At 34.1% G+C, this 12,453-nt stretch overlaps 1 protein-coding gene across 1 annotated transcript; it reads left to right on the forward strand.

Annotated features, from left to right (window-relative positions):
• The first annotated feature begins 2,121 nt into the window (after positions 1-2,121).
• On the forward strand, positions 2,122-8,221 carry LOC107468624 (serine decarboxylase 1). Its single transcript, XM_016087940.3, has 6 exons — positions 2,122-2,489; positions 4,791-5,095; positions 5,950-6,181; positions 6,263-6,456; positions 6,542-6,678; positions 7,449-8,221. Exons 2-6 carry the CDS (start codon positions 4,816-4,818, stop codon positions 8,019-8,021), a joined length of 1,416 nt encoding a protein of 471 aa, XP_015943426.1. The 5' UTR covers positions 2,122-2,489; positions 4,791-4,815; the 3' UTR covers positions 8,022-8,221.
• Positions 8,222-12,453: the final 4,232 nt, after the last annotated feature.

The following is a 12,453-nucleotide window of genomic DNA, read 5'->3' on the forward strand; positions in this document are numbered from 1 at the left end:
ATGTGAATGGTTCTAAACAAAACTCATTCAATACATCAACAACCACAAGCATGTGTATGTTAAACAAGTCAATTAAAATGCCACAACCCACTGTCGAAAATCCTTCATACACAGAACCAAAAACAAAAAGGCTACCGAACCGAAAAATGTTCATGTGGTTAATAAATGATGATCAACTTTCAATCAACATAAATACTATTACAGTAGTATGGCTTATCAAAGTGAAAGAGTTGTCTCTAATGTCAATTGTACTAAACAAAACTCATTCAATACATCAACAACCACAAGCATGTATATGTTATTTAAGTTAATTAATATGCCACAACCCACCGAACTGAAAATCCTTCCTGCACAGAACCAAAATCACAAAGACCACCGAACTGAAAAATGTTTATGTGGTTAATAAATCATTATCAATTTTCAATCAACAAGAATAGTGTTCTTCAATGGAAAATAAGTACTGAAGATAGTAACAGAGCTTTAATTAAACTATCCAAACCAATAAGAACAAGCAACTATATCTTAAAGCCCTAGTTATACTGTAAAAATCATTCACAATAGTTCAATCCACTAAACGAAGCAAATCAAACCAGTAAAACTAAAATGAAACTAGGTGAAATGCGACATTGCAAGATTTTAAATGAACAGTAGTTTTCTCATACCTTTTGTAGTCTTTGTTGCTGTTTTCGTTTGTTTCTGGTTGTTGCTTGCGAAATCTTCTTTCGATTCGTGGTTTCGCAGAGAATGTGATTGAAGTTTGAGTGATGTTCAGAGAGATTCGAAGAGAGTGAGTATTTTCGTGTATTAGTTTCGTGTTGAAGATGTAACGTTCGTTCATAATGAAGCGCAAATGGAAAATGAAACGTTTTTTTGTGTCTGGCGTGTGTTTCTCGATCTCCATTTAATGCGCTTGAATCAATTTGGACTTGGGCCAACTTGGTTATATGGTTATAAGAATGTGTAGCAAGTCTGTTTCTTTTAATGAGTAAAAATTTATAAAATTAAGCACTTAAATTAATTTCTAAAGAACTTTAAATTAGACAACTTAATTTTCAATAAATTTTATTATTATAAAAATCTTCAAAAATTATTTTGATTAGACAAATTATTATTATTTTTAATAAAATTTTTAATATGGATATTGACTAAATAATTTTTTATTGGAGAAATATGATCACCCTTTATTAATGGTCGATTATTATTCTCATGAGTGGAATCCATCCCACTATTTGCTTTAACCATCTCCAATGCCCCAAGCAACTCAAAATCTTCAATGTCATTCAGCTACAATCCTAAATTGTCCTCACCAAAAGCTTCACCCTCAATATCTTCATCCCATTCATAATATCAATATCACCAAAATCAGTCATCAAAATTATTATTATTGTTATTGTTGTCGTAGAACTAGGGGAGGGGTGGATCAATTTTTTTGCGCAGAGACCAACAGCCCAGCCCAACTCCAAAACCGACCCGAAACTAACCCGCTCTCCACCCCCTTTGCGCGAGAGAGGCTGAACCTGTTGGCCTTCACTGCAGCTTCATCTCCTCAGCAGCGCAGCGCAATGATCGGACGCATCTTCAACCTCGCCGTCGACGACCTCCCGTCTCCCAGCAGCGCCAATCCGCGTCTTTGTTGACTCACCGTCATTCTAACCGCAGTTGACACTTCGCTTGTCTCGCCTTCCCGCAACGCAATGTCGCTATCTCCGCCGTTCTACCAACAAAACTAGGCCTTGCAATCATACTCCAGGGTTTTAGATTCGGCTGGCCCCAAATTATCAGCATGCACCAACGGTTCTCATGGGGAAGTGGCCTTGTCTCGTGGGTTTGAATCTGGGGCAGTGGCCTTCCGGGTCCCGGTCCCCGGGTCGGGTCTGTCCGGCTATACCCAAGTTTAAAAAAAAAAACCCACAGACATATGCAGTGTGCGTGGAAGCGCGTGACTAAGTCTCTCACAAGGTTCTGAAAACCGGACCGGACCGGCCGATTCGACCGGTTTAACCGCGAACCGGCAATACAAGCAGTCCGGTCCTCTTCAATAACCGTCTGATAGAAAACCGTTTAAAAACCGGCGAATCGGTCAAAAACCGGCCGGTTGGACCGGACCGGTGACCGGTCGGTTCGAATAAAACGACACTGTTTTGTAGTTTTGTTTATTTGTTTTAAGAAATAAAAAAAGAAAAGCCAAAACCATGCGTGAACAATACACCCCCCTCTTCCCCAAATCATTCGTTTACTCCCTGGAGACCTCTGAAGCAAAGCAAAACCATAGCCCTTCATTGCCGCCGTCGTGCCCGAGGTCCTCAGCGCCGCCGCCGTTCCCAGGTCCTCAGCGTCGCCGCTTCTTCCTCTTCCCCGTGTCCGGAACTCAGGTAGCTCGTCACGTCGTCTTCATCTTCGCTGGCTTCTCTGTTCGTGGCTTGGAGCAGCTCGCCGTCGTCTCGCCTATCGCCTCGTCTCGCCGATTGCCGTCCCTTCCTCCATCGAAGGTTAGTGGCTTCGCCTCCGCTTCTTCCTTTTAATTTCTGAATGTTCGGTCTTCGTCTTCGTCTGAAGTTCTGAAATTGTTGTTCAATTTTTGTTCCATTTTTCTTGTAATGTTCTGTAATTGCCTGTTGGTGATGGCTGTAAATTTTTTTTTCAAATTTACTGATGGCTCGATGGTTCTGTTCGTCTATTTTAGTGTTTTACTGTTTTGTAATTGTTGGATAGTGATGGCTCTGAAATTTTTGTTCAAATTTACTGATGGCTCTGTTTTGTAATTACTAGTTGCTGATGGCTCTTAATTATTTTGTTCAAATTCACTGATTGCTTTGTTTTGTAATTGTTGGTTTTGCTGGGTGAAGGTTTAGTGTTTTGGAATGTTTTATAATGTGCTAATGTTTGTAATTGCTGGATTTGTTTGTAATTGCTGGGTGAAGGTTTAGTGTTTTGTGATTATTGCATTGGTTAATGTTTTGGTTTGTTTTATAATTGTTGTTAGCTGGTTGCTTGTTGCTGGCTCTGTTTTGTATTTTGCTCTGGTTACTGGTCTGTTTCATAATGTACCAATGTTAGTGTAATTGCTGTTTTCTAATCGTTGTTAGCTGGTTGCTTGTTGCTGGCTCTGTTTTGTAATTTTGCTCTGGATACTTGATTAAGTTAGTTTGTGTTTGAAATAATAACCTGTAATACAAAAATTTATGACATAGCTCTTGAAAATGGTTTTTTCCCCAAAAATCTCTTAGGGTGTTCAAACTAAGCTAGTGTATATATGATTGTAGATGATCTCATAATAACTGTTGAATCAATTTAATCATAGTCTCAGTGAAACCACTACTGAAGACCCTGCTTATGCTGTGTTGACTTTTAGTTTAAAGGAGATGGTAATTCATTGGTAGGGTTTGTCCATTTTGGCCTTAAGCTTAATTTGGTGCTGAAGTGATGGCTTTCTTTGTGTTTGTTGTCTCCTTCGATTTATTGCAGGTATCAATGGATAAAATGAAATGAAAAACCTGCTCCATGGGAAATTACTCCAATAATTGTATCTAATCATGTATCTTGTATTGAACCTATTTTCTACTTTTATGAATTATTTTCCACTATTGTGGCATCTGAGTCTCATGACTCCATACCTTGTATTGAACCTATAAGCAAAATTTCAGTGTGCTGACTGCAATCATTTTGTGTCAATACTAAGATGCTTATGGTGTTAAATGTTTGATAATTTTAATAGTGCCCTTTACTCTCAACATGAACAATTATGAATGTAAATGGGAACTATGCCAAAATCAAATTGCAATATTTCTCGCTTGGGCCAATTAGTGATTACTATTCTATATTGGGAAGTTTGTATTGTAGAGTGTTGACCTGTTTGAAAGTTCACTTTATTTTTCCGATTCAATTCAGGAATTCAGCTGGTAATGTAGCAACAGTGGCTGCTAGTGTTCCACAGCATCAGATCCCTTTACATTCCATTGTTACTAATCTTATTTTAAGATTTATGTTAGACTATAATTATATTTTAGGATGTTTATAATTTATTTATTATTCTATTCTAAAACGGTTTTTCCGGTTGAACCACCGGTTGGACCGGTTAGACCAATAAACCAGTGAACCAGTGACTAGAGCGGTTTGATGACCACTCCGGTCAGTGATTCCTCTTCTCTTAGATCTAATTCACTCTTCTTTTCGCGTTCCGACATTTTTCTCTGTCTCCTTCATTTTTCCCTTTCGGTATTTCGTTTCTATGAATTTTGTGGATTTAGCTGTACTTTGAACATTTCCTCTTCAAATTTGCATCGCACTTGCCTGAGTTAGTGAGTTTAGATATTTAAATCTTGCTTTCTGAATTTGATTACTTTAAACATACACTTGTGCTGCGTAGAATTTATCCATTTCGGGAATTGTGCAATGCATGTACAATGTGTTTCGTTTTGTTTTGTTTTGGTCAGCTTCCTTTGGCAGTTATTTTGACATTAAAAAGTGTACTGTAGAGATATTAATATATTGAGCAATAATGAGTGCTGCAGAAATAAGGGATCAAGGAATTGTACGTCTTTCCATAAATCTCTGTGATCTTCATTTATGTCATAATTTTTATATTCTGTATATAAATGACTCATGTAATGTATATGAAATGAAGAGATTTGTGTGAGTTTCCTGTATTGGTGGTAATCGTGATTTGGTCTGGCATCCTTTTTGTGTATAGAAATTGGAAAATGCTTTCACTAAAAGGAAAATAGGGATGGCTGCTTTATTTAACCATGGACTTTGTTGCTCAATTCACTCATGGACTCCATCTTTTACAGGTAATCTTGTGTTGCGAGCAGCAAAATGGTTGGAAGTGGCCATTTGGGCGCCAATGGAACAGTTGAACCATTGCCCGAGGATTTTGATGCGTCAGCTGTGATCAAAGAACCTGTGCCACCCACAGTTGCAGAAAGTGAGAACGTGAAAAGAGCTATAGTACTGGGAAAAAATGTTCACACACTGTGTCTAGAAGTTACAGAACCTGATGCAGATGATGAGATTACTGGGGAAAGGGATGCTTACATGGCAAGTGTATTGTCCAAATACAAAAAATCATTGACTGAAAGGACAAAACATCATTTAGGTTTGACAGCATTTGCTCTTTTAATCTTACTGCTTTCTTGATTGTATTTACCTTGTTGCATTTAACACAAAGCAAATGCTTCATGATATGATATCATCATTGCTTTTGTTTGTTCCAACTAGTATTTCTGTAATTCTGTTCATTTCTATGCCCTGTGATTTCTGACTTGACATACAAGAAAGTTTGTTAACTTGATGGTAATACTAACCAAGCATCAGCACACACACAATACTTGGCACCAACTTATACATGTTTAACCTCACCTGCTTCCCTGTTATCCTCTGTTTGCATAGTATTCCAGCTGCTGAGTTTTTATTGCTACGTTTTTTCTAATTATCCAGGTGGTTTCATTTTAATGCAACAAATATAATGTAACATTTTTTTATTTTTTTCTTCAAAAAAACAAAGTGCGTAAAAATCATAATTGAGATTTGATAGTGTCGGTGCATACAAACTTGTTCGTTGTCCAACCCGCAATGTGCGTTTTAGTTATCCTTCATTTGTAGTTGAGATTGTTTTATGTTTAATGTTTTTGCGAAGAATGAGATGCATTTGAGGCTGTTGTGCCTGTGTGAGGAAGTAGATGAAGCATTCAATCACGTATTACAGAAGAAGTCTTCCTGTCTATTACATGAAGAGTGCTTTTTTCACTAGTTAGAGGGAAACGAAAAATGTTTATGATCCATTACAGTTCATTAATGCATCTATATTATTCTGGCTTCCATTTTGTGCAAAAATTACCTAGAAGATGTGTAGCTTTTCAAGGCCTATATTCATTCTTTTAACCTATGGAGTTTATAGGCTATCTCATATAGTCATATACTTATATGTAATTTGTGAACAATCTATGCCAGGTTACCCCTATAATTTGGATTTCGACTACGGTGCACTCTCTCAACTTCAGCACTTCTCCATAAACAACCTGGGAGATCCATTCATTGAAAGCAATTATGGAGTCCACTCCCGGCAGTTTGAAGTTGGTGTTTTGGACTGGTTTGCCCGGTTATGGGAAATAGAGAAAGATGAGTACTGGGGCTATATGACAAACTGTGGTACTGAGGGCAATCTCCATGGCATCCTAGTTGGGTTAGTTTTAAGTTTGACTTTGTTCAACATTTTGCAAATTTGGAAAGAACACGATTATATTGTTAAATATGACATTTGCAGGAGAGAGGTCCTTCCGGATGGGATTTTGTACGCCTCACAAGAATCACATTATTCTGTATTTAAAGCTGCACGTATGTACAGAATGGATTGTGTGAAGATTGCAACTCTTCATACCGGAGAGATTGATTGTAATGATTTCAAGGCCAAGCTGCTTCTTCACAAAGATAAGCCAGCTATTGTAAATGTGAACATAGGCAAGTTTCTTTATCTCTATTGCCCCTCCTCTCCCGCCCTTTTTTTACTTTGCTGATGTTGACTCATACAGACGGAACTTTGCAGGTACAACTGTCAAAGGAGCAGTGGATGATCTTGATCTGGTGATAAAGACACTTGAAGATACTGGATTTTCACGTGACAAATTCTACATCCATTGTGATGGGGCCTTGTTTGGTCTCATGATGCCTTTTGTGAAACTTGTAAGTTTCTCTTGTTCACGGTACCAGAAATCTTTAAACTTCAGACATGTGCTGTTGAAGTCATATTTGCTATCCCTCTGTTATCTAATTGGAACTCCTATGTATTATTCTACTTTTGTTGTAATTCGTTGTTTTCCATGTCAGCAAATAGCATGTTGGTTCTTGCACATAACCTTCTCTATGCTATTATAGCTCATTGTTGTTTGTCTTGCATCTAACAATTTACAAGTTTAATTGCTTGCCAAAACAAGATTGAGACCAATTCCTTTAGGCTGCGTTTGTTTCTGAGAACAGGACAAGACAAGACATTGAGAACAGGACAGGACAAGACACTAATGGACAGAGACACAAAATTTTGTGTTCTTGTATTCTGTTTGGTGATAAACTAGAACAAATTATGAGAATCTAATTTATTCTCATCTTTTTCATTCAAAAAATTTGAGATGAAAAATATAGTAATAAAAAAATACAATTATGAAAAATTAACAAAAATAATGAAAAAAAGAATGAAAAATAAGTTGTGTTCTTTGTTAGTGTCTCTGTGTCCTTCCTGTCAGGATGGACACAAAATACACTAATTCAGTGTCTCTGGACATACTGTCTCTGTCCATATCTCCTCTGCCAAACATGATTTTGTGTCTCTGTGTCCATGTCTTAGTGTCCTGTCTCGTAAACAAACGCAGCCTTAGTGATGTACATCTTGCCATCTTATTTTTGAGTTTGTGTTATATAAGCAATGATGTTGATTATTCTGTATTCTGCAATATCAGGCACCAAAAGTTTCTTTTAAGAAGCCTATTGGTAGTGTTAGTGTTTCTGGCCACAAATTTGTGGGGTGCCCAATGCCTTGTGGTGTTCAGATAACAAGATTGGAGCATATCAATGTTCTTTCCAATAATGTAGAATACCTTGCTTCTAGGGATGCCACAATCATGGGTAGCCGGAATGGCCATGCTCCCATATTCCTTTGGTATACCCTTAACCGGAAAGGATACAGAGGTTTCCAGAAAGAAGTGCAGAAATGCCTGAGGAATGCACACTACTTCAAGGACCGCCTTAGGGAGGCTGGAGTTGGTGCAATGCTTAATGAGCTGAGCAGCACAGTTGTGTTTGAGAGGCCACATGATGAGGAGTTTGTACGGAAGTGGCAGTTGGCATGCCAGGGAAACATAGCACATGTGGTGGTGATGCCAAATGTCACTAAGGGCAAGCTTGATGATTTTCTGAACGAGCTTGTGGAGAAGCGTGCTCAATGGTTCAAAGATGACAAGTTTCAACAATATTGCATTGCCTCAGAAGTGGGTGAAACCTGTTGTCTTTGCCCTTTGCATAAGGGCAAGTGAAAGTTGTAACAGGTTCCCAATCTTGGGTTCAAGGTTTTAGTTGGTGTATCCATGTTTTATCGAGATTTTGATGCACTTGATAACCTATTGGTTTCCCCTATTATTGACATTTTTATTTGCACTTGATAGCAACTAGTTCGCAGAGAATTTTAGATATTAGCTTGTTATCAACATTCATTCAGAAAACTTATTCTTAGCTATCTTATATATTAACTATTTAGCAGAAATAAAACAGACTATTGATGGTGGATTAAATTATCATACTTTAAAAATTTTGTAAGCATAAAATATTATAGAAATCACTTGAGAATTAAAATGTTAAGATGCATTCTTTGGAAACTAATTATTGTAATTTTATAGAACATCATTTGAGAATCAAACTTTCAAAACGCACGTCTGTTAAAATACTAGCATGGAATAACACTTGATTCAAGTTCATCAACATAATAAAACAGGTCATTTTTCTTTGGAAAAATCGTATTAGTACAAAAAAAAAAATTAAGATATACAACTGGCATGGATCCAGTGTTCATCAATTACACAGCCTTGTTTTGCGTCAAATCTAAATTGTGGGCAGTACAGTGTAGCAGTAGAAAACTTGCTTCTAAATTCTAATATTGTGTGTCGTACATCTCAGATTGCACAAGAGAGCAATGCACTTGTGATTTTTTGCTTCTTTCCTTTAAACTTTGGAGCTACTCTTTTATATTTCATCATCTTTTTTAAAGAATAAAGTGTGTAGTTTATTTCAATGAATTCTTCATACATTAACAACATTTTTCTTTTTTGACTGAATATCTATTGTATAACATGTATATAATATGTCCGATCCAACACAGCAAATAAACTCTGATCTTTACTCATTAAGTAATTACAAGAGTAACATAACTACTCTCCGCTCAGATTATTATCCATCTATAATTAACTACCTATACTCATCAGCAAGGGAAGGATACTTAACCTAGTCTCATCTAATTTCATCTCACATGATCCTTAACCTAATATCTCTTACCATCCATAATTGACTTTATCATGGGAGTATCTAGAAGTACGCTTTCCACTGTTGAAGACTACAAACTTGGAACTAAAAAAGTAACGACAAATTCCATTTTAGTTGATATTTGATTATAAAAGATTCCATTATATTATTAATTTACTAATTCCACCAAAATTTATGCACGTAAAAAAGATGTGACATTTTATTTCTCTAGTCACAATTGCTGCTGATTATATATTCTGTCACAATCTAATTGTAATCAGATTGACTTTGGTGATCCTTTTCTTCTAATAAAAAAACAAATGGCCTGTGGATTCCGTGTGGAGAACACGTACCAAGGTTTTTTATTTTTTACTTTCAAAATGCTTAATTAATGAATGCATGATGCAAGACAAGGCAATGGGTATTTGGCATATTGAATATGTTTAATGGACGGTCATGGTTAGAGAACATAACGTGTTGCTTAATCTATGCTTATTAAATAGCCTCTGGATTTATGCCAAAACAGTTTTTACTTTTTATTAGTGCAACTTCAGTAGCTAAATTAATGAAGCTGCGGTGATTTAATTTAATTTCGTATATACTCAGTCACTTACATTCTGAATTATTCACTTTATATCGTTGCAACTTTGGACTCAACTGCGCCAAAAGCTCCAACTAATATTCCTTGACATTGAATTGAAACATAATTCATTAATAAATGTATAAAAATATTTTCGTCAATCAAAATCAGTTATTAAAATCAGTCATTAATATATTTGTATATAAATATATGTATAATTTAATTTATTTTTAATATATATTTATATTTTAACATATATATTATTAGTAATTTTTTTTAATAGTTAATTTTAATATATAAATAACATAGTCGTATAAATAATGTATCATGTAGGTACACATGGATTTGCAGTCAACCTTGGTAAAGCAAAAACTATTCCGATTCTATCATATATTGTAGTTTTCTTAAGCGCGTGAATCTCACTTTTAATTACTTTCATAATTCACATTACCTTTTTCTTTTTTCTTTTTCTTTTCAATATCAGATATTCTTGATGAAATTATTAAGATGCTGGATTGCAGATTTTCATTATATAAAGGATATAAACTGTATATCAATTTAATATGATTTCACATTTAGAGATAGCTAATAAAGTTTATAATTATTTTTATTATATTATACACATGTGCATATATATCCCTCATATCCAAATTTTCCCCGGGAGAAAGGCATTTATTGCTAACTTTTCTTAGGGACACTCCAGTTCGATGGTGTACAGATTTTGATTCCAATTTATGGAGAACTTTGTTCTTTTAATTCACCTTTTCGCTACTGTTTCAATGTTCTTTTCTTTTAAGTTTTCGTGTGAACAGATTCAGGTTCAGTCTATACTAAGCTATTTGACATACGCATTATGACCAACTCCTTTCACATGCATGATATAGGGGAATAAAGAGTTTAAGTTCCAACATAGAATTTAGATTTTATAATATGAAATGAAATACTATACATAAAGAAGAGAGATCGAGAACATATGATGATCAAAGAGAAAAAGATTTAGTAGATGCATTCTAATATAATTATAATGAACGCCATTATTGTTATATGTTTATACGATATTTTTAATTTTATCCGATAATCATTTTCTTAAAATAAGAGTTTTCATCTTATTATCTAGGTTATTTTTTAATATTGTATAAAGTATTATTAATCCAAATTTACCTTCCGCTAATCATGTGTTGGTGCATAAAACATAGGCTTAACTATAAGGTGTGCACCGATCCTGTGGTAAATATAAAAAGAAAATAGGGCTTATATATTCCATATCCAATAATAATAGTGATAATATAAATTAAACATCCCCAGTTAAACCAAGATAAATACATAAATAAAGATCCCCTGTATTATAGCATGCATGCGCAGCCTAAAAGTAATGTCTATTTGCTACCTGCTTCTTATTGCTGAGGATTCCTAATTTGTTTCATTGTTAGAAGCTTTATTACTAAGGACAGATTTTGGTAGAAGCTAAGGGGTTGGATCACCATTAATGTTTTACTTGAATAATGCCACCATCTATATTACTATATTACAAATAGGGTGTTCATGGATCGGATTCGATCTGCATATCTGCGATGTTTATCCGAATCCAATCCAAAAATTACAGATATGGATCCGATCCGCAAGGCTTTCGGATCGGATTCATACACTAATCGAATCGGATTGTGGATTTTGTGTTGCTATGTGCGTATCCGCAAAAATAAAAAAAATAAATAACTAAATATTCTTTTTATGTTTTATTTTAACTAATAATTATCATATATATTATATTATTTTAATTTATTATTTAAGAAAAGTATGTTTAATATTATTTTAAAAGTAAACATATCTAAAAGAATAGAAAAAATGAATTTTATTGATATTTTTTAATAAAAATAAGTTTTTAAAAATATTTTTGTGTTTTGCGAATATATTCGATATCCGATATCCGATCCAATCCGCAAATGTGCGGATCGAATCGGATCCAACTTTAAAAACTGCGGATATTGAATCCGATCCGATCCGATAATTTTAGTGTAAATTGGATGGAAATTTTGGCCATATCCAATCCGATTCGATCCGCGTTCACCCTTAATTACAAACGTTTTGAATGAAAGAAAGATTGATTAAACCTAACAATGAGTTGCATTAGAATTTATTAATCATATGATGAGTAGTCTTTTAATTTATTTTTAAAAGACTAAAGTTACAGCTATACATAATTACATATATTACTCGAATTGTGACAATATCTAAGATATAGATCGAATAAAATTTATTGAAAATAACACCTTAACCTTATGAGTAAAATTAAGTTGATGCTAAAAATCTTGATCATGTGATTCAAATAATTATTTATTTATTGACTGAAATTAGTCACAAAAAAAAGTGTCAATAATAGTAACTTAAATTTTAATAGTACTAATGTACTTCTAATAATTTAAGATCCGAAGAATTTTATGACATATATAGAAATTAAAGAACCACATGCTGGTGTAGCAATAAAATTTTGCAAAGTCAATTTTTTACCAAATCATGCATTCTTCTATTTAACCTTATTTATTAAATTAATTACTATTCAACTTCCAAGGAAAAAAGAGAGTTATAATTTAACTATAAAAGTACATTATTAGGTTGCATTAGTATACGATCGACTACAGGAATACCAAGATATAAATATAAAATATAAAATTATATTTGACAGATAAAATATAAATAAAGATATTATATTTTATAATATTAAATTAATATATTTTGTATTTTTTATACTAAAAGGAATATATAGACATACATTAGATAGAAACAATTTTTTTTATTATTATCACTATTAATTTATGATTATATTTTTTACTATATTATTTTTTTTGTGTAAAAAAAAAATAAATTAAATTTATATT

The sequence above is a fragment of the Arachis duranensis genome, chromosome 10, assembly GCF_000817695.3.
Source record: "Arachis duranensis cultivar V14167 chromosome 10, aradu.V14167.gnm2.J7QH, whole genome shotgun sequence".
NCBI lineage: Eukaryota > Viridiplantae > Streptophyta > Magnoliopsida > Fabales > Fabaceae > Arachis > Arachis duranensis.